Raw genomic sequence first — 27,481 nt, 5'->3', positions numbered from 1 at the left:
AGACTTAAAAAACAAGCCAAGCTCTCCACCCCATCAAAGAAATCTGCAAGGGCATTTTCCCCTGATGCTGTGCAAAGCTTGATGGGATTTCTGATAATGTTGTTCTCATTGCCTAGCACGTGCAGCTGGGAGGGGTGATCAGGACACAGGACAGTTGGAACTGTGTTTCATGTTCCCTGTCACCTCCTTTCAACCAAAAAGATGGCTGCCCCCATGAAATCACAAACATTTGCCTGTTCTTTTAAAACAGGGTGGGTAAGAGATTATATTACCTATCTATTTTAATTAATGTAACTAATGTAACTTAATGACAGTATGTTTGTTTAGGCTGAAATTCCTTTTTAAAGATGTTCAAAACAGATGGGTTGGGATACAGGCAGTTCTCATACTTGCAGTTGGTTCATGTGCAGTCAGATAGGATTAATCAGTAGGATTGTTATTTAGGTGCAAATACATTTGAGAGCATTGAGAATTATGCTAATTATTATGCTACAGTATTATACTAATTATCATGAAAATCTGTTGTAAAATGAACTAGTCAAATCTTGTAGTAAAATCATGTCACTGGTCCATATTCAAGCTGCATAGTTTTGCAGTAACATTGGCATATTTCTGCATGAACCTGTTTGCAGTAACACTTGCATATTTCCAGTAAAGTAGAAAGTTATCACTGAGGCAAAACTTTGTACTAAATGTCTATTAGATGTTCGTAGCAAAGGAATATAGGGACACTAAAATGCCTGTAGACATCCACTGTAGGTGGAAGTAGTTTTGTATTAAAAAAGCTTTTAGATGTCCATGACATATGAATGTGAATACACAAAACACCTATAGATGTTGGTGGCAGTCTAAGGGTTAAAACAAACCTGTGCAAAAGAAAAGGTTGACTGTTAAATACTGACCTAAGTAATGGGAAGCTGCTGGATGGTCTAGAAGCTTCCGAGGCCCTCCTCAAACTTACTGCTGCTGCTAAGGACCCTCTTCTTCTTGTGGCCATGCTCACATCTGAGTACCAGGCATGGTCGGAAGAGCCCATTTCCATTTCCGGGACAATTCCGCATACCGTCATACCGAAATTCTGCTACCGTTTCATTCCGACGGTATACCGAAGCTGTTCCGCGGAATTCCAACGTATACGGAATTCCGTCGGAAAAATTTTAAAATCTCTCTCTCTCTCTCTCCCTCCTCCTCCTCCTCCTCCTCCTCCACCCTAACCCTAACCCTAACCCTATTGTAATTCTGAATAGTAGGAGAAAATACAATTTTACTACTGATAAAGGCCTTTGTTGATTTCTCCTAGTCAGGGTCCACATGTATCCAAATTCACATCTGAATTATGTTTTTCCAAAATTGTGATCAATGCAATGAATTGTGACCTGATGTATTTTGATGTCATCATTTTTCCTGCTTTCAATTTGGTTTTTGCGATTTCTGTGCATTTTAAAATCAGAAGCCATGACAAGTGTAAAAGGCCCCCACTTAACGACCACGGTCAGCCGATCGGCGGACCTAGGTGTTAAGTGGTTTTACATGGAAACGTTTCCATGTCAGTTCACGGAGGGTGTCTCCGTGAACTGCCTGCGAGCCTCCGATCGTGGCTCGCAGGCGAAATGTAAACATGCGGGGAAGAAATCCCCGCTGTTTACATCATACGGCGCTGTAAAAGGAGATTGGCGATCCACGGCCTCTGATTGGCTGGCGATCGCCGCATTCTGATAGCCTGAAGCCTATTAGGGGCGGCGCAGGATGGATCTCCGTTATGCGCCGCCCATAGCCTGCGGGAGAGGGAGGGAAGGACGGGGAGGCTGGGAATCGCTGCGGAGGGGGGCTTTGAAGAGCCCCCCCCCGCAAGGCACAAGTAGCCGGCGGCAATCAGACCCCCCCAGCAGGACACCCCCCTAGTGGGAAGAAAAGGGGGGAAATCTGATCACCCTGGCTGATTCCTGATCTGTGCTGTGGGCATGAGAGCCCACGCAGCACAGATCTGCGCCAAATCCCCTGGTCCTTAAGTGGTTAAATTCCATAACAGGATATAAAAGAATATTTTCCAAATGAGACAGACAATAAAATTCCCTTAGATGTTCAAGAACGTTAAGCAAAAAGGCAAAATTGCACTTGTATTTATGTATGTGAACAAATTTCACTTTCTCTTCTTTGCAAAAAGAAGTAAGGTGATTTTTCTAAAATAGGTGCCAAAACAGAAACAAATACTTAGTGGAACTGTCGCGAATGTCTTAAAATTTAAAACACATACAAATAAGAAGTACATTTCTTCCAGAGTAAAATTAGCCATATATTACTTTTCTCCTATGTTGCTGTCACTTACAGTAGAAAGTAGTATTAGATAGCAGTAGTAGGTAGTAGAAATCTGACATTACCAACAGGTTTTGGTTTAGTTCATCTCTTCATGGGGGATTCTCAGCATGACCTTTATTCTTTATAAAGACATTCTCTGAAAAAGATTTATACAAAGATGCTGGCCAGCCTCCCTGCTCACTGCACACTTTTTTGGCAGTTGGACGGAGCAACTGCCATTCACTGAGTACTTTTAAAAATAAAGAAAATCCTGAGAACCCCCCATAAGAAGATGGGCTATTTCAAAATCTGTCTCTAATGTCAGATTTCTACTGCTTACTGTAAGTGACAGCAACATAGGAGAAAAGCAATGTATGGCTCATTTTACTCTGGAGGAAATGCACTTCTTATTTGTATATGTTTACATATATTTTAAATTTTAAAATTTTTGTGACAGAGGTCTTTTAAGCCTCTAACCTATGTCCACTGTATCAAGCACTAAAAAGGGCTGTAAACAAAATGTGTTTGAAACTACCTAAACGAATAAATCCTGGTTTCAAGGACCACACATTGTTCCTACTGTATATGGTTGCTGTTCAGCTTGCTCTGGCATGCCAATTTAGAAGAATCTTTACTGAACCTGCATGGCATGAAGGCTCTGCTGATATGGGCGACAAGTAATATGGCCTTGGGCAAAAGTGAATCTCTGGTGTTTCCAAAGCTATAATAATATAAATACATTTTAGGAGAGGGGGGGGGGGTGTTTTGTGGTTTTATGAGGGTGGTTTATTGGGTGGTCTGTGGGTGGGTACATGTGTTGGCATAGTACAATCTTTTAGCTTGTTTTTTCAATAAAAAGATTTTTGATATTTGGGTCATAATTGTGGTTATGGAATATTTATTTTGAGATCATATGGGGGACAAATGCTTTTTCATAATTTAAACGTATAGTGTGCATACCTTTTAATATAAATGATGCTGCTCTTGGAAAGCTTTTTCAGAGTTTTGAAATTCCAATGCTATGTGGATTAACAGTTCCGTCCAGTCATTTTTTTTATTATAGCGGACACACTTGTGGCTTGCAACAACCTTCACTTGTTTGTATATCAGAATGAAAAAGTATCAGTTGGATGTTCTTCCAGCATCTTACTGTGAGCATGACTGTAGTGTCTTTTTTTATGTAAAAACTGTCGGTAACCAATGAGTTCTTGATCAGTATGACAGACTAGATAAATTTTGGGGATGACAGTCATTTTAGTGCATGTGATTTTTGGCATTTGTTCTACATCTGACATGCAATGGAAAAGTGACAGTAGCTTTAATACTTTTCAACTTTGAATAGACTTTCTTTATAGTTATTGAACTGTAAATGTAATGTACACCATTAGAAAAATATTCATTAATGTGGGCCATAATAAATTCCATTATGAATGTCCAAAAATAAATTTAAAGGAAACGATTACTACAACCTTTACCGAGGATCGGATCCTCCTCAGGAAAATGGATCTACTCTGTAAATGATGACCTGCTGAATGTAGGAAATATTTTTGGAGCCCATGAATAATGCTTCAATTGATAGATGCAATAGCATAAGTTGTAGTTAGATTCAACCTTTTTCTCTTTTAGTATTACATTTCTGTTACACAGGTTGAGTGCTGTATATGGATTCCACACTATTTATTATTATTATTATTATTATTTTTTATTTATATAGCGCCAACATATTCCGCAGCGCTTTACAAAGCACAATAAGACGACAAGGGGAACATAGATACAACTAACAAATGTACAGCAGAGTTCCAAGCAGCACAAATATTGTTACAAGAACAGTAAACATTAGGAGGATGACCCTGCCCTTGCGAGCTTACAATCTAATGGGTAGTGGGGGACACAATAGGTAAGGGGGTGGAGGATGGATGAGGCAGTGATTCTTTGCCTCTATTTAGCATAACATATCTCTCTAGAGATGTATGTATGTAACAGTAGATTTTTGAGCTATAGCTAATAGATGTTTTTTATGTAAAAATAATATATTTTATGTCTGCAATGTGAAATGTGAATTATAAGGTGATATTGAACTATTATCATGTAGTTAGTGTCATAAAGAATCTGTATGTATACTTTTCTCTAAGGCATTTATGTAAAATGAAACCTGATGATTGCTACATTTACTATAAAGTCAAAAAAAAGAGGACGCCGTGCTCAAATGGTAAATTAAACCCTCAGTAATGAAATGGTAAAAAAAAGTGCACAGCGAATGGGTGGTTGGCTTCTGAAAAGATAAATGGGTGGTTGGCTTCTGATAGGTGAATGGGTGGTTGGCTTCTGAGAAGATGAATGGATGGTTGGATTCTGAGAAGATGAATGGATGCAGCATTTATTTATTATTTATTGTTTCATTCTGCAAAAACTATGGTATGTTTTTTTTTTCTTAACAGTTTTTATGCATAATTAGCTTAATATAATGTGAAAATTATGTAAAGCTCCCTGAACCTCGGTTTTAATTTCATTTGCTGTTTATCTAGCCATAGAGCTATTATTTCAAGATAGTTCTGGTGTAAGCCACTATACTGCTAAGTGATGATGATTCTACAGATTTTTGTATTATCTTTAACCCATTCAGGTTCCGTGGTTTTCACGTGAGAAATGTTCACCTCCCATTCATTAGCCTATAACTTTATCACTACTTATCACAATGCACTGATCTATATCTTGTTTTTTCCACCACCAATTAGGCTTTCTTTGGGGGGTACATTTTGCTAAGAGCCACTTTACTGTAAATGCATTTTAACAGGAAGAATAAGAAAAAAATGGAAAAATGCATTATTTCTCAGTTTTCAGTCATTATAGTTTTAAAATAATACATGCCTCCATAATTAAAACTCACGTATTGTATTTGCCCATATGTCCCGGTTGTTACACCATTAAAATTCTGTCCCTATCACAATGTATGGCGACAATATTTTATTTGGAAATAAAGGTGCATTTTTTCCATTTTGCATCTATTACTATTTACAAGTTTAAAATAAAAAAAAAATAGAAATATTTCATCTTTACATTGATATTTAAAAAGTTTAGACCCTTAGGTAAATATTTACATGTTTTTTTTATTATTGTAATGTTTTTGTTTTTTTTTATAGTAAACATTTTATTTGGGTAGTTTTGGGAGGGTGGGAGGTAAACAATAGATTTATAATGTAAATGTGTGTTAATTTTTTTAAATTTTTTTTTTCAGGTGTAGTATTACTTTTGTTTACATGACGTCACTCTAAGCGTAGCACGCGCTTAGAGTGACGCATCGGGAAGGAGACAGCCAGAAAAAGCACAGCTTCCAAGAGAAGCTGTCGCTTTTTCAGTGGGGGAGAGGAATCAGTGATCGGGCACCATAGCCCGATACATTGATTCCTTGGCTACCGAATCTGCGTCCGGGAGTGCGCGTGCACGCGCACGACCGGCCGCGGGAGCGCGCGGTAGCGCGCATGGTTCCTGGACGTAGAAACTACGTCCAGGAACCAAAATAGGTTAAACATTACTTTATGCTTCACCTACTAGGTCAGTTAAAAATAAAATGAGAAGAACTAGACTCGGGAATTAGGAGGCTTAAAACTGATTTGCAGTGTCACCAAAAGAATTACAGAGGAGTTTAAACAATGGCTTTAATTCATCAAGACTGTTCAATAAAAAAAAAAAAGTTCTTAAAATACCGCATTCTGTATTTTAGATTCTATTTTTCTAATTCATCAAGGTTTTCACAGGTACGGTTAGAGTTCGGTAATTTACCCAAGCCCATTGACAAAAACTCTGTTGTTACACATGCTGTTCTCCATGCAGAGACAGCATCACAATAGTAAGAGGCATCCCAGCATCACTTTAGATGTACATGTTTGTTATACTGTTTGTTAGACTGCCTCTGCTCATTTTGAATCTGTCCATGTAAGGATCTGCGCAAGCAGATGCTTATCAAGGCAAAACAGGAATAAGAGATCACTTGTAAAAAAATACTGAGGTCTGCACAGATTGGATTTAAAGGTGAATGAACGTGTTTATTTACAGAAGTACAAATTAACATGTATACACATACAAACAAACAATATGCATGCAATCGTACAATATGACCACAGTGCCCCGATATCACCCTGACTAACTAACTAATATTTACAATAAATATATAAGAAACCCAGATTCAAACACCAACACTATCAAACTTCTAATATCTAATTTTTATTCTATATGGTGCCTTTAGAAAATGCAACATCGGGGGTGGTGGTGGTGGTGGGGGGGGGGGGTTGATGTATTACTCCTCTGTATCAAACACAACTACTTGACGTTAACTTCTTCACATATAGATTTATTAGGCTTAATTTCCATACCCTCAGGTTGAGCTTGTAAGACATATCCTGAAAGAGTCCAAACCTGTAACTGATGATTGTATCCAAATCAAATAATTACTTTTGTTTAGGGTTTTAGGGATAAGGAACTAATGGGAAAAGCATCAAGTAGATTTGAAAAAAAAAACAAAACAAAAACGTTATGGGTGGCTCACTGCATTAGAAGTGAGAAATATATTTTTTATAGATAACTAGAAAAGGGGGTATTGTAGCTTATTTCATCTGGAATTACTTTTCAGCTACCCAGCTGTTCTCATGGTTTGTTCCAGAGGTACATTTACTGCATTGAATTAGCACCCTCTCCTACATCAATTTACCCAGTACACACCAACCTGCAGTAGTACTCTTATTAGTGAAACTGTTAAAGAAAACCTGTACTGAAAAAAGTTCCCCTGGGGGGTACTCACCTCAGTAGGGGGAAGCCTCTGGACCCTATCAAGGCTTTCCCTGTCCTCCTGTATCCCACAGCGGTCTCGTTGCAGCCCCCGTAACGCACAGGTGACAATTTGTTGCGCTGTGCAATATTCAACTTTTCTGGCTCCAGCGGGGGCGCTGTTGCGGCTCTTCTGACGGAGATAGGCAGAAATAGCCGATCTCCGTCGGGTCCGCTCTACTGCACAGGCGCAGGAGACTTGCGCCTGCGCAGTAGAGCGGCCCGACGGAGATCGGCTATTTTCGCCTATCTCCGTGGGAAGAGCAGATACTGCACCTGCGCTGAAGCCAAGGGATAAATATTTATATCGCGTCGCTCAGGGAGGATTTTCGCCGCTGCCGTGGGACCAAGGAGGACGGGGGAAGCCTCAATAGGATCTGGAGGCTTCCCCCACCCGAGGTAAGTACCCCCCAGGGGAGTTTTTTTAATTACAGATTGTCTTTAATATTCAGTATCTATATTCACTAGCACTGTTTTTTTACACTGAGTAATGTAACACACTGGTGTTTAACACAAAGCAGCTTGCAGCTGCTGTACACATAACTGCACTAATATCAGAAACTAAAGTGGATGTAATGCCTTTCCACAGTTTTTTTTTCTTTTTTTGAACAGCTGTGGGTTGGTTACACCAGTGATCATCACACATTGAATCAGATGCCATCCACCACTTAGATGTCTCTGCTCTTTCTTGACCATGATTAGTGGACCAAGTACCAGCAACAGTGCATGTTTTGTGGAAATTCACAAGGGTAGTTAATCAGCTCTGTTTCTGGGACACTAATTAGCTCACCTGTGAATGTTTGTGGTTTTCAGTAGCTCTGGCATAAGGGATCTATGGTGTTTTGTGCATGCTCATCCTGCGCCCACCCTGTCAATTCAAATTTACATACACACAGGTGAACAGTGGCAATGTAAAACCCCACCCACCACATTCCTTTTACATTTGCTTTGTGGACTGCCAAATTTATTATTTTTTACAGTGTCAAAGATCCCTAACTACCTTCTGCTTCTGATCTATGGCCAACATAATTTATTCTTACAAGTATGAGAATCCCTCCAAGTACTTTCTGTTTCTACTTTGTGACATGCCAATTTTTGGTAAAGAGGACGCCTCCAATGGCCACCTGCCTTCATACTGAGATCTGTATAATTTTAAATAAAACAAGTCATGGACTTTCTGCCTCTAGGCCGCCCGGGTCTCAGCAGGAAAATTGCTGACAGGCAGGTTCCTTATAGTAGGCTACCATTATTGCCAGTGCCTCCGTAGCATTTGCATGTGATCGCTATATATACAGTTTGGGAACCCCAGTACTGTACAGATGCATTGCTAGACAACAAAATCGGGTTGTTCCCTGAGCTGTGGCCCATGTGATTGCATCTGATCCCTATGGACGGCAGCCTTTACAGGTATTCATGAATCTTAAAGAGACACTGAAGCGAGACTAAATCTCGCTTCAGCTCTCATATATAGCAGGGGCATGTGTGCCCCTGCTAAAACGCCGCTATCCCGCGGCTGAACGAGGGTCCCTGACCCCCCAACCCACCCCCCGCAAACCTTGGTCGTCTTCTTGGTCGCAGATTAGCCCTTCCTAGAGGCAGGGCTAACGGCTGCAGCCCTGCCTCACAGCGCGTCTATCAGACGCGCATCGCCGCCTCTCCCCGCCCCTCTCAGTGAAGGAAGACTGAGAGGGGCGGGGGAAAGGCGGAGATACGCGCTGACAGACGCGCGTGGGGCAGGGCTGCGGCGGTTAGCCCTGCCCCAATGCGGAAGCGCTCCCCCGCATTACAAAGGGGATTTGGGGGGACAGGGACCCCCGTTAAGCCGCGGGATAGCGGCGTTTTAGCAGGGGCACACATGCCCCTGCTAGCTATGAGGTCTGAAGCGAGATCTATTCTCGCTTCAGACTCTCTTTAAGCCAAGTATAGGTGACACAAGGGGTGTGGTAGGGGTTAACACTTCACAAAAGGAAAAACAAAAACATTTTATTTTTAACCACTTAACGACTGCCTAACGCCGATAGGCGTCGGCAGGTCGAAGTGGTGTTACCATGGAAACGGCCGCTCGAGCGGCCGTTCCATGTCAGTTCACGGAGGGTGTCTCTGTGAACAGCCTGCGAGCCTCCGATCGCGGCTCGCAGGCTAAATGTAAACTTGCGGGGAAGAAATACCCGCTGTTTACATCATACGGCGCTGCTACGCAGCAGCGCCGTAAAGGAGATCGGCGATCCCCGGCCTCTGATTGGCCGGGGATTGCCAGCATCTGATAGGCTGAAGCCTATCAGAGGCGGCGCAGGACGGATTGCCGTCCTGTGCCGCTCGTAGGAAGGAGGGGAGGGAGGGAAGGGGAAGGAGGCGGAAACTCACTGCGGAGGGGGGCTTTGAGGAGCCCCCCCCTCCGCTAAACGAAAAGAGCTGGCGGTGATCCCCCTAGTGGGGAAAAAAGGGGGGAAGTCTGGTTGCCCTGGCTGCCTGCTGATCTGTGCTGTGGGCCGGAGAGCCCACACTGCACAGATCAGCGCAAACAAGCCCAGTCCTTAAGTGGTTAATGTGACTCTGTCCCTTTAACCTCCTGAGGACCACAAGCTTACACCCCCTTAGTGACCAGGCTATTTTTTACAATTCAGCACGCTGCAGCTTTAACTGTGTGCTGCAAGGCTATACAACTAACCACTCAAACTATACAACTCACCACCCAAATTATTCTTGCCTCCTTTTCTTGCCATCAACAGAGCATTGTGTTGGTGGCATCTTTTTTTTTTCATTAATTTTATTTTTTTAAATAAATTATATCTTCATTTTATTTTTACCCCCCCCTGTCAGAATTGTAGCGGTTTACTTATACAGGAAAAGCTGTCAGCTGTTTTAAGCTGTTTTAAGTTTTAATGTTCTATGCAAAATTTAACTGTAAACTGTAAAGTTAGAGTACTTTTTTAAAATATTACTCTGGGACATCTCAGCATGCTCCAGGCAGTGAAACTCATAATTATTATATTATTTTAGTTACAGAAGCTAAAACATTTTTGTTTATGTTACAAGCATCTTTCAAATGTCAAGGTTATAGATAAGCGTTCTGTGTGAAGACTGGAAACAAGTTTAAAAGTCACAATACTGCAGCAATCATATGTATGTGTTGTAATGATCGGTGGTACTCTGCTGGTCAGAGTGAGCTCAACAGACTAGTTAGCAATACAACATATATAAGTACAGCAATATGTCAGTATTTTAATAAAGGTGTGATCACACCCTGGCTGTGGGGTCTATCACTTATAACAAGAGTGGTCATTCAGGCAAGGTCAGTAACGGATCGGTCAGAAGTCGGTACAAAATCAGCAATCAGAGTCGTAGTCAGAGTATAGCCAAGGTTGGCAACAATCAGATATGCAGAGGTACAGAATCAGAGAGCAAGAGCAGAATCGAGTTCGGGCCGAGGTCGGCAACTAGACAGAAGACTGAGTACAGAATCGTGAGGCAAAAGGATAAACAGAGTTCAGGCAAGGTTCATACACATAAAGACAACAATGTAATTATAATTATAGCTATCAAAATCAGATCCTAAGCTATGTGTGAAATTCCCGGGGTCCTGCCGGTTCAAAGCACACTAGGAACTAACTAATGTCTGAGAGCTTAACCGCGAAGTTTCAGCAACAACAGACAATGATGCACTGACTGCTACGTTCTTAAATACACAAGGTGTACCTGCGGCTCCACCCACTAGCCTCAGCCAATGAGATAGCGAAGGATCAGACTGAGTTGTCAGCTGGCCGGTCAGCTGACTCTCCTCCCTGTCTATCTCCTGTCTCTGTGTGCGCGCGCGTGCGCCCTTCTGTTCTGATGTGACCTGGAGAGACCTGACCTGGTGTGACGCGATGACGTGACGTCAGACGCGAGAGCGGCGGCCGCTCTCCGCTGCAGAGGTAATTTTCCTACAACTGACATGTGTGTATATATATATATATATATATATATATATGTAGAAAATGCCTCAATGCTATAGGGCAGCATCAATTTCGGGAAATGATGATTGTTACCTAAATGGAATAATAATGTAACATTACAAAAGCAAGAATATATATCCTCATCATGCACATGCCAACATAAGTGAATACCAAGAAAATAAAAAATGAGAATTGGCTCTTGGGTGCATGAAAAAGATAGAAAACTTTATTCATATAAATCCCATATATCAAACATATAACATAAATACAAATATCCCATAAAACCAAAGTACCCAATAGAAAAATACTCCTCATAAAAAACCCTCCAAACACAAAAGGGGCTGCAGTCCCCTATGTGCAAACCGGAACCTGCACCATAGATGACAGACCAACTGATGAAAATAGATGGTTGTAATGCCACTGATATTGATGGAGCAAACAAGGCCAGAAATGTTCAAGCCAACCATGCAGGGAGCAAAGGAAGCACATGAATGCGAGCAACACACATTTAAAGGTTTTCTTGAAGCATGAAAAGGGCACAAGGAGGCAAGTTCATGTGTGATGGCAACATCGATAAGCCCAAACTTGAAGCAAATAAATAGCAGATGAGCAAGCTGATGGCATGCAGGTTGATAGCATGTAGAACAAACTGACAGCATGCAAGATGAATGTGTGGGCATGCAGTCCCCCAATCGCAGGGTCTAGGCTGATGCAAGACAGATGATTGTCACAAGGTGTAGGCACATGTAGCAGATGATACAAGCAGTCCCCCAGTCGCAGGGCATGTGCAGCCAGTCAAGCAAATAGATGCATAAAGCGATGTCCCCTTATATTTACCAGACTCCAATGAAATGATCCAGAGGGCAGGCAAGTGTGGGCTTCCGCATCCTCTGTGCTGCCAAACAGCTAATCCGGGTGATCCAGGTGTAAAAAGTGCAGATAGGTAAAGATGGGTGCAGGTTCCAGAGATTATGGATGAGAGGAGACGCTGTCAGGAGGAGCCTGACATGTTTCGCCGCACCTGGCGGCCTTTTCAAAGGCAGACAGCGTTGGTATATGCATGGACGCCATAACGGCGTCCATAAATACTAAATGCGGCTGTGCAGCCCATCCCACCCCGTCCCCAGTCGCACACATCATCACCACACGCCCACAGTATTGTGGGCGTGAGGGCGGCCGACAGCTGGAGCGCATATGCGCTCCACCAAAGGACATCACAGAGCGGCGTCACATGGCGCCGAACGGATGACGTCGGAAGGGGGCCGCCCAATGGGGAAGGTGGAGGAGCGGAGCGACGGGTCAATGCGGACAGCGCAGCCGCTTAAAATAAACAATACGCATAAATAGACAGTAAACACACATAATAAAGGTGATATAACATCCCCCATCGCCTGGGACAATAGGTGGCACAACAGGGGAGGAAAAAAGGGAATGTATAAATTATTGAAATAAAATGATATTAAATTGCAATCCCCAATATATAGATTCGCGTCATGGGCATGGAAGCACCCTAAATTCAGGGGCGTCATGTCCAAAACCGCGGATCCACATGAATGCACATATACACATATATATATATATAAGAGAGGTGGAGAGAGGCCAGCCCACATAACAATCATATATTGACACCTGCATGGGTGTACATAAACACACCCACACATATATAAATGGCCAAAAAAAAAAATACAAAATAGCCACATGTGAGAAGAGAGAACCCCAACAGGAGAGGATCACGGGGCCCGGAATAAGGACCCCTCAAGATGTAACAAAGCGTACACAGGAAAGGGGGAGACCAGGAGGGAGATGTTTGTTGTTTTAAACTAGAACAGAGACCCACTAACAAGCTCCAGGAACACAGGAAATAGTTTTAGGGAACTAAGTAGGCAGAAATACCCGGTAATTAATACTGTCATTTAAACCCTTTGGTTCAGTGGCCTTGAGGTCAAAGATCCAACGGGATTCTAGCTGTAAAAGGTTTTGGACATGACGCCCCTGAATTTAGGGTGCTTCCATGCCCATGACGCGAATCTATATATTGGGGATTGCAATTTAATATCATTTTATTTCAATAATTTATACATTCCCTTTTTTCCTCCCCTGTTGTGCCACCTATTGTCCCAGGCGATGGGGGATGTTATATCACCTTTACTATGTGTGTTTACTGTCTATTTATGCGTATTGTTTGTTTTAAGCGGCTGCGCTGTCCGCATTGACCCGTCGCTCCGCTCCTCCACCTTCCCCATTGGGCGGCCCCCTTCCGACGTCATCCGTTCGGCGCCATGTGACGCCGCTCTGTGATGTCCTTTGGTGGAGCGCATATGCTCTCCAGCTGTCGGCCGCCCTCACGCCCACAATACTGTGGGCGTGTGGTGATGATGTGTGCGACTGGGGACGGGGTGGGATGGGCTGCGCAGCCGCATTTAGTATTTATGGACGCCGTTATGGCGTCCATGCATATACCAACGCTGTCTGCCTTTGAAAAGGCCGCCAGGTGCGGCGAAACATGTCAGGCTCCTCCTGACAGCGTCTCCTCTCCTCCATAATCTCTGGAACCTGCACCCATCTTTACCTATCTGCACTTTTTACACCTGGATCACCCGGATTAGCTGTGTGGCAGCACAGAGGATGCGGAAGCCCACACTTGCCTGCCCTCTGGATCATTTCATTGGAGTCTGGTAAATATAAGGGGACATCGCTTTATGCATCTATTTGCTTGACTGGCTGCACATGCCCTGCGACTGGGGGACTGCTTGTATCATCTGCTACATGTGCCTACACCTTGTGACAATCATCTGTCTTGCATCAGCCTAGACCCTGCGATTGGGGGACTGCATGCCCACACATTCATCTTGCATGCTGTCAGTTTGTTCTACATGCTATCAACCTGCATGCCATCAGCTTGCTCATCTGCTATTTATTTGCTTCAAGTTTGGGCTTATCGATGTTGCCATCACACATGAACTTGCCTCCTTGTGCCCTTTTCATGCTTCAAGAAAACCTTCAAATGTGTGTTGCTCGCATTCATGTGCTTCCTTCGCTCCCTGCATGGTTGGCTTGAACATTTCTGGCCTTGTTTGCTCCATCAATATCAGTGGCATTACAACCATCTATTTTCATCAGTTGGTCTGTCATCTATGGTGCAGGTTCCGGTTTGCACATAGGGGACTGCAGCCCCTTTTGTGTTTGGAGGGTTTTTTATGAGGAGTATTTTTCTATTGGGTACTTTGGTTTTATGGGATATTTGTATTTATGTTATATGTTTGATATATGGGATTTATATGAATATATATATATATATATATATATATATATATATATATATATATATATATATATATATATACTCTGTTATTACATATAAATATTAATAATCAATACAGTTCTTCTAAAGAGAGAAATAATTATTGTTACACTCTATAGTTCCATATAATATCATTTAATATTTTGAATTACAGTTTAAAGCTGGATTCTGCTAGTAACAGTATTGACGCATATTAGCAAGAATATAATGCCATGTTTTGACAATGAAACATTCTGGAATGTAAATATTAGAACTTTACAAGGTTGTCCCATATTTAGGACAATTATGCCACCTGGCGGTTTCATAGTCTTATAATTAATATTACTAATACAGCTTGTTATCTACATGAAGAAATGGTGACATCTTCCGGTGGAAAGGCAAGCATATAGAGCATGATTTTATATTATTAAGTTTTAAAGGAATACTGTAGGGGGTTCGGGGGAAAATGAGCTGAACTTACCCGGGGCTTCTAATGGTCCCCCACAGACATTGTGTGCCTGCGCAGCCACTCACCGATGCTCCGGCCTCGCCTCTGGTTCACTTCTGGAATTTCAGAGTTTAAAGTCTAAAAACCACTGCACCTGCGTTGCCATGTCCTCGCACCCGCTGATGTCACCAGGAGCGTACTGCACAGGCACAGACCATACTGGGCATGCGCAGTATGCTCCTGGTGATATCAGTGGGAGCGAGGACATGGCAATGCAAGTGCAGTGGTTTTCAGACTTTAAAGTCTGAAATTCCAGACGTGATCTGGAGGTGGGGCCGGAGCATCGGTGAGTGGCTGTGCAGGCACAAGATGTCTGTGGGGGACCATTAGAAGCCCCGGGTAAGTTCAGCTCATTTTCCCCCGACCCCCGCCTACAGTATTCCTTTAATGTGCAATTATATCTTATATGATTAATTGTTTTAAGAAGAATTATATAATAAGCTTTATATTTAAATTAGTATATTTGAAGCCCTGTGTAACTCAATAAGCATCTATTTGCTGAAGACTTTTTACTTGGTCAACAACCTGACCAATTTTATTTTTGGAAAAGGATAGACATATTCCAAACTAATTAGCAGAAGGACACATTATCAGAAATGTGTCATGAATGACATTGTTTAATGTTTGAAAGTCCAAATGTCTTGGGCAAATAAGTCAACCAGCAGACAAGATGGCTGGTGACATCCATTTTTAATTAGACGTCATAAGACCTGATATCAAATGTCACAATGTGTAAACACAGCTAATGATGTTAATTCTCACAAGATAAGGTAATTAAGGAATTTATAAACAATAATATTATGACTTGGGTATTCAAAACATGATAAAGCATTGATGCACGGAAGTTTCAGCCAATCCAGACCTGGGATTTAGGGAAATTTCAGATTAGGCAGCCATATTGCATCTAATCACTATAAAAGTAGGAGCAGAAAGCTCATAGTTTGCCCTAGCCTACCAATCTCCTGAGAAGACACACGAGGCAGAAGCTACCTTCCCACACGCGGTTCTAGATGCTGAAGAGATGACAGAGAAGGGGTAATATGCTTAATATTCTGGTGATTTACTTTATTCATTTTTCAGCATTAAGTTCTGTTAAGATGTTAGCAAGAAGTTTTTTTTTAGAAGCTATTTTTATGCTATTTCTTTAAAAAGATTACTACAAGTTTTACACAGCTACTAGATACACAGCTATTGATACACATAAGACCACTTTTGATCTTATTCTACATAACACAACTGTTATATTCTTTTTTGAATGTGCTTAGAAGATTGATGATCGCTTGCCTCTAAAGCCTTGATGATATGGAGTACAGTTAGAAGGAAACGCTACTTGGAACTGTTCATATTTTGTATATATGCTGTATGATAAGCAAATACAATTTTTAATATAAAATCATATACTGAGTGCTCTGATTCATTTCAAGGTATACCGTCAATCTATAATTACTGTTATAGAGGGTTCAGACCCGCTGTGCCGGATTTATATGATAGCAACGCTTTAAGGGCTGGTCCCTTACTGAGTTAGCAATCATGAAAAAGGCAAGAACCGCTCAGGTTTTTTACCCTAACCCCCCCCCCCCCCCCCGAGATCCAATCAGTGATCACCTCTCATAGGCATCAGCCTATGATGCCATTGTGAGCCACTCGAGGGGACAGCTTTGTCACTAAGATCTCCCCTATACAGCACTGTGCTAAATCGCAGCGCTGTACTACCGCAAAAAAGGTTTTTTTTAATTTCCTAGCCGCGATCCCAGGCTAGCAGGCTGATGTAGGAGCTCCGCTCCATTGCAAAACAATGGCAAATTGAATTGAATCCCGATCGGACATGTTGGATTGAATAGAATCAATGAATCGAATCGGACAAAAAATTGTATGGTGTAGATGGGGCTTAAGACTTTGAATTGAGTAGCCAGAAGCCATGTCAGACTACATCAAATAATGGTGCAGGGGGAGCCCAAATGTGCACACGTAATATGTATATTAAACGCCACACCGCCACAGCGTGGTGCTCATGGTGATCAACAAGCCAGACATAGTCTTCATGGCATTTGTATGTTCTCCATGTGTTTGTGTGGGTTTCCTTGTGTGCACTCTGATTTATACCCAATTCCCCAAAAACATATTGTTAAGTTAATAGGTTCATCTCAAAATTGGCCTTAGATTATGATAAGAATATTAGACTATGACTAGGCTAGGTCTTAGATTGTGAGCTTTTCTAAAAGATAGCAAGTAACATATCATTTTCTTTGTACTCTATGAAGTGCTGTGGGATATGTCAATTCTATATACATTCATACAGCATAATAACAGTAATAATAACAGCAATAAAAATGACGATTTCTAGTCCTAAAAGATGTTAATCTTATGGGCCTAATCCAATTCATTTTTTATCCAAGTTTTCTCCTGGGTGATATTTTCACATCTTATTAATACAATGCGTTTTAAGTGACCGGCAAGCAAGAAAATACTCATAATAATTTTGGCAGTACTTTTCCCCCTACTTTTTGGTACTTTTTCATTTGCAGCACTGAAAAGTTATTTTAAAGGACATCCGAGGTGAAAATAAACTAATGAAATCAACAATTGTATGTGTCCTCCTCTGTCTAAAAATGACTTTTTAGATATTCAACAGTTTTGTTTTATATTTAAATCTACTTTTTGAGTTTTTACTGTTTCATTGTCTCTTCTCAATGACACATTCATTGAAGTATGCCAGAGCTAAAATGTATACATTTTTGATCCTTTTTATCTCTTTCCTGTTCTCAGAAGCTATTTACTGCCAGGAAAGTGTTTTATGGCTGCAATTCCTTATCGGTGAGGGTTAGTTTGACCGGTAGTTTGACCAGGTCCCAACCCAGACAGAAGCTGTCAGTTGCATACCTAATTTTTAACTCTTTCAGGCAGAGAAAGCACTGTACATATACACGTCTATCTCATCATGTCACATGTCACCTCGGATGTCCTTTAACCATTTATGCCCCCTGGATTTAATTGTCACGTCCAGGCGGCTGCTGTATCGCTACTGCGTGCTCCCTCGCGTGATCGCGTGCGCGCACACACATGTGTCCCCCCAATAGCCTGGAGATCAATGAATGGGAACATTCCAACTTTGGTCTCTGAGGAAGCAAGCTTTCTTGGAAAACAGCTTTTAGACCATCTACTCCTTAATTGCTTTTAACTCTGTGTGTAACTGTGTGAATTAATCTGGAAGCAAAACGTCCTGGTGCCCAGTGCTTCTGTTCTATTCTACTGATCTGATTATGGTTGGTTGGAGCACATCACGATTCCAGACACAGGTTATGTGGCCATAGCCAGCATTGGGTGCCAGCCACCCTCTACTCTACCCTTATTGGCAGATAAGATCTGAACTGAACTGAAAATGTGGTCTCTTTTTTTAGTAGGAATGCAAAGATTTTTTTATTATTTAAAGTCACATGACTTCAACATAGAACAGGTGAATAATTATTGATTGTTGTAGACTTTGATGTACTGAGTATGTTTGTGGTCTTTGTAAATAACAGTTAAATGGTTTTATTGACTTTTTGGATACATTTATAGGTTGCACACAATGGCCTAATTCTTGAAATGGATCATCCCACAGCAGGCAAGATATCTGTTCCAGGTCTGTTTTATTTTCAACTTATTTTGACAGTTTAGAGAATTATTTTATAAATGTAAATATTATTGAATATTATTGATAGCTGATCTAGGTATCTCCTGATTTGTGAATGTATGAAATACAGCATCCCAAACTGCCAAGGATTTACTCACATGTCTCTATAACCTATAATAAACTGGCAAAGTTAAGCAAAAAAATGCCAGGCCCACATTTGTCCCACACTCCCACCTCCCATGCTGACAGGCCTACACCTGGATTCAAAAGGTATCATATCCACAATATTTGCAGTCTTTATATGCAATCATGGAATATACTATGCACAGAATCCACTTTGATGTTGAACAGTGGGAATAAATATGTATGCTTAAGACGGAAGATGCACGCTATCTGTTTCTTTTTATGCAAAGTTAAGCAAACCTCAAGTGAATATGTACTGCTTTTTACATATTTGTTTTTGTTGTTCAATATGTTTGGTACTAAACATGCATTTTAAAAAGGCACCTAGTTTTAGGCTACTTGCACACCAAGACGTTGCGTTAGGTGCTACGTTAAGGTCGCATAACGTGCACCTAACGCAAGGCCTGGTGCTCTTCGATGTGGACGTCAGAGTGAGCCTCGTTGTGCAGCTCACTTTGGCGTCCGTGATGCCGTGATGCGTACTCTTGGACGCATGCGGCATCACGTGATCCCGCTGGCCAATCGCCGCACAGAGCGGCCGCTCCAGGAAGTAAACACTGCACGTCACAACGTGCAGTGAATAATAATTAGCCATGTGCCTGGCCGCTCTCCGCTCCTCCCTAACATGAATGAGCATGTGCAAACAGTCTAACGCGGTTCAAGCCGCTGTAACGCCGTAGCATGCTGCACTTTCGGGAGGATGTGCAGCGTTACATGTAACGCAACGTGGTCAGTGTGAACAGCCCACTTGTGTTACATTGCTGTGCGTTGGGGGAGCGTTACAGGCTGCACTAATGTGCGCCTGTAACGTCTCTGTGTGTAAGCAGCCTAAATGTTGTGGTAAACCACTCTCTAACAATATAGGAGGTAACAGTTGACTTAGTGACTTATAAGTAAGTCCTACATGTTGAATTTCTCTTTAAGACACAAGAGTAAAGCAAAATGAATTGTTAAAAAAAAAAATCAAGTGAAATCAGCCAGTGAAGCTCAAAATACATATATTTTTTTTTTTCATTTGTGATATTTCATATTCATCTTTTTTATTTTTTCTACTATTTTAACATCTAATACATACAGTTGTGTTCAAAATGATTCAACCCCCATTGAAATTGACTGTTTTGGCCAGTTTGACTTTGATTTTGATCATTTCAGTCATCTTGTTTACAATTAAATCAAAGAGGCACTTGTAAGTCAGACAAATATAACATAACATTTATAATGAAATAACCACAAATGTATTTTCTGTGCTCACATCATTAGCCATTTTATTCAACCCCCAAATTATATTCATTCTTAGTACTTAGTACAACATCCTTTTCCAGTTATAACAGCTTTTAAACGTGAAGCATAGCTTGATATAAGTGTCTTGCAGTGATCTACGGGTATCTTAGCCCATTCTTCATGGGCAAAAGCCTCCAGTTCAGTCACATTCTTAAGCTTGCACGCTGCAACTGCTTTCTGTAAGTCCCACCAGAGGTTCTCAATCGGATTTAAAGAGAACCAGAGACGAAGCACCCTCATGTATTTTATTACATTTATCAGTGGGAACATGACAGTAAACACCTACCCTGCTTTTAGTTTTATTCTTCTCAGTCTAATCTATCTATTATCAACTGTGATAAGAATCCACCGACTATTCAGTCGAGGTTTGACCTGGAATCATTATAGCTGAGTCACTTTTCTGTGGAGTCTTTTCAAGCCCAAGCCTTCCCCCTCCTGGCTCAGATTTCATACTCAGAGCTGTTGACATGGGAGGGGCTGCTGCTGCCAAGAGAGAAGCTCTGACACACACAAGTGTTTCTGTGTGCAGTGTGCAGCCTGTCATTATCTACTGTATGCAGTTTCATTTCTATGAGAGACACTTCCTACAGGCAGCCACACAGCATACCAGAATAATCAAGCTGAAAGCAGACAGATGAAAGGCTGCAGCAGCCCTGCTTGTCTATAGTCTCATATAGCCTAGACAGCACATCCAGAACAACTCATACTCCGGAAGCAGAAGGGATATGAGCCGGTGGCCATATTGGATATTTCCTGGAGCAATAATGGATAAAAAACACTCAAAAAGGCACACCAGAGTGGCGAAATTATCAGGTAGAGCATTTATTCTTTACAAGCTATCAACTGATATGTTTATTTTGTGTGAATCGTTCATCTCTGGTTCCCTTTAAGTCTGGTGACTACGATGGCCACTCCAAAATGTCCCAGCCTTTAATCTGCAGCCATGCTTTCGTGGACTTGGAGGTATGCTTGGGATTATTGTCCTGTTGAAAGATCCAACGTCTCCCAAGCCTCAGGTTTGTGAAGGACTTCATCATATTTTCTTCCAATATCTCCTGGTACTAAAGAGAATTCATGGTACCTTGCACACACTGAAGCTTCCCAGTACCTGCAGAAGCAAAACAGCCCGAAAGCATGATTGACCCCTCGCCATGCTTCACAGTAGGCAAGGTGTTCTTTTCTTCATAGGCCTTGTTCTTCCTCATCCAAACATAGCAATGATCCATGGGCCCAAACAATTCTAATTTTGTTTCATCAGTCCACAGAACACTATCCCAAAACTTTTGTGGTTTGTCCACATGACTTTTCGCATACTGCAGTTGACTCTTCTTATTCTTTGGAGACAGCAAGGGGGTGCGCCTGGGAGTTCTGGCATGGAGGCCTTCATTACGCAGTGTGCGCCTTATTATCTGAGCTGAAACTTTATTACCTGCATCTGACAAATCTTTTTTCAGTTCCTCAGTAGAGATGACCCGAATGGTTCACCCGCGAATGGTTCCAGGCGAACTTCCGGTGGTTCGCGTTTGCCATGTAACGCAAACTTTTCCGGAAGTTCGGTTCGCCCCCATAGTGCACCATTAGGGTCAACTTTGACCTTCTACATCACAGTCAGCAGGCACATTGTAGCCAATTAGGCTACACTCTCTCTTGGAGCCACTCCCCTCCTTATAAAAGGCAGGCAGCGCTGGCCATTACACTCAATGGTGTGCCTGCATTAATTAGTGAAGGGACAGCTGCTGGCAGACTCTCATAGGGAAAGATTAGTTAGGCTCTTGTAGGCTTGTTGGCTTGCTCCTGGCTGATTGTTATTGCCAAAATAGCACCCCTCAACAGCTATTTTGAGAGCTAATGTTCTCCTGATGTGTTTTTTTTTGTGTTGCCCACTGACACAGCCCTATCTGTTGCAGCTGGACCTTGGTAATTGCTATTACTGTGCCAGCCAGGCCCTGCCTAACTATCTATACTGGTTCACCTACCTATGCCTAGCTAACTACTGGGGCACCTACTTATGCCTACCTACCTATACTGGGACTCCTACCTATGCCTAGCGAACTACTGGGACTCCTACCTATGCCTATCTACCTATACTGGGACACCTACCTATGCCTACCTACCTATACTTGCACTCCTACCTATGCCTAGCTAACTACTGGGGCACCTACCTATGCCTATCTACCTATACTGGGACACCTACCTATGCCTACCTACCTATACTGGGACTCCTACCTATGCCTAGCTAACTACTGGGGCACCTACCTATGCCTATCTACCTATACTGGGGCACCTACCTATGCCTACCTACATACAAGAAGATAATAAGGTTGTTGCTTCATTGTGGACAGACCATATTTGATCAGCTGGACAGTCACTGTAGTTCTATCATTGAGCTACCACAGCCCAGCGACCTTATGGGCTTGAAAACCGCCACGGCCTGCACTCTCGCATGGTGTGCACCAGTCCAGCACGGCCGTCACTATGCAAAAAGCTGTTTGCGGTGCATTACCCAGTGCATTTGGTGTGTCAGTGTGAAGCAGTACTCTAATTACACTCCCTGATTGATGTATACACATGCAAGATGTTTTAAAGCACTTTAGGCCTGCAATTTAGCATTCAATGTGATTTCTGCCCTTAAAACACTGCTTTGCGTCAAATCCAGATTTTCCCCCATGACTTTTGTCGTCTATCCCACTCATCCATGCAAAAACTCAGATGTTAGACCCCTTGAAACATCTTTTCCATCACTTTTGTGGCCAGCATAAGTGTTTCTAATTTTCAAAGTTCGCCTCCCCATTGAAGTCTATTGTGGTTCGCGAAAGTTTGCGCGAACCGAACCTTTCGCGGAAGTTTGCGAACCGAAAATCGGAGGTTCGGGCCATCTCTATTCCTCAGCAGTCACACAGGGACTTCTCTCCACTTTGCGCTTCAGGTAGCGCACAGCAGTCGAAGTCAGCATCTTCTTTCCGCCACAACCAGGTAGCGTTTCAACAGTGCCCTTTGACTTGAATTTGCGAATGATGCTTCCTATGGTGTCTCTTGGTATGTTTAACATCTTTGCAATCTTCTTATAGCCATTGCCCTTTCTGTGAAGATAAATCACCTCTTCTCTTGTCTTCCTGGACCATTCTCTTGACTTCACCATGTTTGTGAACAGACCAGTAAATGTCTAGAAGGCGCTGAATATTACAGTCATTTTAAATCTGCCTAATTGGTGCTTATTTTACTTGATTGCTGCTCGTTAACATCGACAGGTGTTTTCAATACCTGATTGAAGACACTTGAATGAACCTCTGTTCTTAAGAGTTGCTAGTCTTTAAGAGGTTGATTAATTGTGTCAATGAAGAAATCGCAAGAAAAAAAAAACATTTAATACTGTATTACGAAAACAATTGATGTCATTTTAAATTAACATTTAAATAACCAGGGGTGAGCATAAACTACGCCAAAATGTAATTACGCATCGTAATTCATAATTATGCATCGTATTTGTAAAGCAAAGTTTATAAATCCAACGTCTCCCAAGCCTCAGGTTTGTGAAGGACTACATCATATTTTCTTCCAATATCTCCTGGTACTAAAGAGAATTCATGGTACCTTGCACACACTGAAGCTTCCCAGTACCTGCAGAAGCAAAACAGCTGAAAGCATGATTGACCCCTCGCCATGCTTCACAGTAGGCAAGGTGTTCTTTTCTTCATAGGCCTTGTTCTTCCTCATCCAAACATAGCAATGGTCCATGGGCCCAAACAATTCTAATTTTGTTTCATCAGTCCACAGAACACTATCCCAAAACTTTTGTGGTTTGTCCACATGACTTTTCGCATACTGCAGTTGACTCTTCTTATTCTTTGGAGACAGCAAGGGGGTGCGCCTGGGAGTTCTGGCATGGAGGCCTTCATTACGCAGTGTGCGCCTTATTATCTGAGCTGAAACTTTAGTACCTGCATCTGACAAATCTTTTTTCAGTTCCTCAGTAGAGATGACCCGAATGGTTCACCCGCGAATGGTTCCAGGCGAACTTCCGGTGGTTCGCGTTTGCCATGTAACGCAAACTTTTCCGGAAGTTCGGTTCGCCCCCATAGTGCACCATTAGGGTCAACTTTGACCTTCTACATCACAGTCAGCAGGCACATTGTAGCCAATTAGGCTACACTCTCTCTTGGAGCCACTCCCCCCCTTATAAAAGGCAGGCAGCGCTGGCCATTACTCTCACTCGTGTGCCTGCATTAATTAGTGAAGGGACAGCTGCTGGCAGACTCTCATAGGGAAAGATTAGTTAGGCTCTTGTAGGCTTGTTGGCTTGCTCCTGGCTGATTGTTATTGCCAAAATAGCACCCCTCAACAGCTATTTTGAGAGCTAATGTTCTCCTGATGTGTTTTTTTTTGTGTTGCCCACTGACACAGCCCTATCTGTTGCAGCTGGACCTTGGTAATTGCTATTACTGTGCCAGCCAGGCCCTGCCTAACTATCTATACTGGTTCACCTACCTATGCCTAGCTAACTACTGGGGCACCTACTTATGCCTACCTACCTATACTGGGACTCCTACCTATGCCTAGCGAACTACTGGGACTCCTACCTATGCCTATCTACCTATACTGGGACACCTACCTATGCCTACCTACCTATACTTGCACTCCTACCTATGCCTAGCTAACTACTGGGGCACCTACCTATGCCTATCTACCTATACTGGGACACCTACCTATGCCTACCTACCTATACTGGGACTCCTACCTATGCCTAGCTAACTACTGGGGCACCTACCTATGCCTATCTACCTATACTGGGGCACCTACCTATGCCTACCTACATACAAGAAGATAATAAGGTTGTTGCTTCATTGTGGACAGACCATATTTGATCAGCTGGACAGTCACTGTAGTTCTATCATTGAGCTACCACAGCCCAGCGACCATATGGGCTTGAAAACCGCCACGGCCTGCACTCTCGCATGGTGCGCACCAGTCCAGCACGGCCGTCACTATGCAAAAAGCTGTTTGCGGTGCATTACCCAGTGCATTTGGTGTGTCAGTGTGAAGCAGTACTCTAATTACACTCCCTGATTGATGTATACACATGCAAGATGTTTTAAAGCACTTTAGGCCTGCAATTTAGCATTCAATGTGATTTCTGCCCTTAAAACACTGCTTTGCGTCAAATCCAGATTTTCCCCCATGACTTTTGTCGTCTATGCCACTCATCCATGCAAAAACTCAGATGTTAGACCCCTTGAAACATCTTTTCCATCACTTTTGTGGCCAGCATAAGTGTTTCTAATTTTCAAAGTTCGCCTCCCCATTGAAGTCTATTGTGGTTCGCGAAAGTTTGCGCGAACCGCACCTTTCGCGGAAGTTTGCGAACCGAAAATCGGAGGTTCGGGCCATCTCTATTCCTCAGCAGTCACACAGGGACTTCTCTCCACTTTGCGCTTCAGGTAGCGCACAGCAGTCGAAGTCAGCATCTTCTTTCCGCCACAACCAGGTAGCGTTTCAACAGTGCCCTTTGACTTGAATTTGCGAATGATGCTTCCTATGGTGTCTCTTGGTATGTTTAACATCTTTGCAATCTTCTTATAGCCATTGCCCTTTCTGTGAAGATAAATCACCTCTTCTCTTGTCTTCCTGGACCATTCTCTTGACTTCACCATGTTTGTGAACAGACCAGTAAATGTCTAGAAGGCGCTGAATATTACAGTCATTTTAAATCTGCCTAATTGGTGCTTATTTTACTTGATTGCTGCTCGTTAACATCGACAGGTGTTTTCAATACCTGATTGAAGACACTTGAATGAACCTCTGTTCTTAAGAGTTGCTAGTCTTTAAGAGGTTGATTAATTGTGTCAATGAAGAAATCGCAAGAAAAAAAAAACATTTAATACTGTATTACGAAAACAATTGATGTCATTTTAAATTAACATTTAAATAACCAGGGGTGAGCATAAACTACGCCAAAATGTAATTACGCATCGTAATTCATAATTACGCATCGTAATTGTAAAGCAAAGTTTATAAATTACGCCTACGAATTTACGCATAAAATCAACCGATATGCGTAATTACGCCTGTTAAGCGTAGTTCACATGTATATAGGGAAGTCACTCACAAATATGCTATACGCATACATTTTTATGCGTACAGTCAGTTGCATTTCACTATTGTACAATGATTGCCGTCTATTTTCCACATAAGGACTTAACCGTCCACATAGAACTACGTTCAGCTTACGCATAAATGCGTAATTTAATGCGTAATTGCGGAAAATTATGCGTAATTAAACGTTGTCGTAGTTTGCTCATTACGAGCAACCCTAAAAATAACTGACCTGTCAATTTGTATAGATAAGAGATCATCTGATTATTTTATTTTCTGAGAACTGTGTTACTGTTTATGCTGTTACATGCCTTTATAATAATATTTTCATACAGAGTTTACTATACAGTTTTTATGACCACCTATGTGACTCCTTGAAATTGAAGTGTCCAAGTGTCTCTATTGCTGGTACACATCTATCACAGCATTTCCTGATGTGATTAATTCTATGGAAGAAAATATAGTTCAATGAGCACTGAGCCAAACTGCACTCTCTTCCATACACTGTTATTGACCTGAGGAAGTGGACTGTTGTCCAGTATTTTGTCAATAATTATTTTTTTCTTAATGTGTCTTTAACTTTCCAGTTCCCAACGTGAGAGGGTGATGAAGCTAAGTAAACTTAGTTGGTAGAGCTTAATCATGGCACTAAGTCTGAAAACAAAATCACTAATTAGTAAATAACCATTTCCTGCTCAGTGATATTTTTTAAGCAGGGTTTTAAAGATAATGGTTCTAGTTCAATGCACTTTTTTTCCTAAGTATTCTCCTATGTGATATTCACATATTCAAATACTCTTTTGACGGTACTTTTTCACCTATTTTTTGGCACTTTTTCAATTGCAGCTAAAAATGTATTTTAACCAGATTAAAATGTTTACCTAGGAAAAATCTTAGGAGAAAAGGGGAATTGGATAATGGCCCACACGACTGACCAAAGTGAATACATTTTTTCTTGGACTCTCAATGCATAACTTGATTTTCTCTATTTGTGAAACCAATCCAAGGAATACTAATGAAATTTGATTAAAATTAAATCAGCCATGCGGGAAAAAAGGGTGACTTTTTTGTCATCCCCACAAACTGATATTTTGATAGATGGCACTGGATCTCCTCCATCATCTTTGGTTGGATGTGGGGCCATGTGCCGTATGCCAGAAAACGCTTCATACTGCCACACGGAAGCGTTTTTGTATGATGTGGGATCCTCCTCTAGCAGCTGCCATTCATTTTGATTGATTGCTGATCTGCCATCTGATTGCTAGGCCTCCAGCTGCATTGAACTACACCAGAGCTATATATTTTCTGTCTCTCTCACTACCTCTCTCTCCCCTCTCTTTTTCTCGTGGACCTTCTGGGGCTCCTGTAGAGCTGCAGAGCAGTCGAGCACTGCTGGGATAGTGGCTGCTCCACTGAATATAGCTCTCAGGCCATCCTTCTGGTCTTTCTCGGCTATACTTACACATGCTGTGCTT

At 42.0% G+C, this 27,481-nt stretch overlaps 1 protein-coding gene across 3 annotated transcripts in view; it reads left to right on the top strand.

The window, feature by feature from the left end:
* Positions 1-27,481, top strand: part of SUGCT (succinyl-CoA:glutarate-CoA transferase) — a 1,486,943-nt gene that overhangs the window by 1,168,720 nt on the left and 290,742 nt on the right. For all 3 annotated transcript variants that reach the window (XM_068236374.1, XM_068236376.1, XM_068236375.1), the window contains exon 13: positions 18,398-18,461. In XM_068236374.1, the coding sequence (XP_068092475.1) occupies positions 18,398-18,461 (64 nt within the window). The remainder of the gene's footprint in view (positions 1-18,397; positions 18,462-27,481) is intronic.

The sequence above is a fragment of the Hyperolius riggenbachi genome, chromosome 5, assembly GCF_040937935.1.
Source record: "Hyperolius riggenbachi isolate aHypRig1 chromosome 5, aHypRig1.pri, whole genome shotgun sequence".
NCBI classification, from domain to species: Eukaryota; Metazoa; Chordata; class Amphibia; order Anura; family Hyperoliidae; genus Hyperolius; species Hyperolius riggenbachi.
The sequence above is the reverse complement of the archived record's forward strand: the minus strand, read 5'-3'. Positions and strand labels throughout refer to the sequence as shown.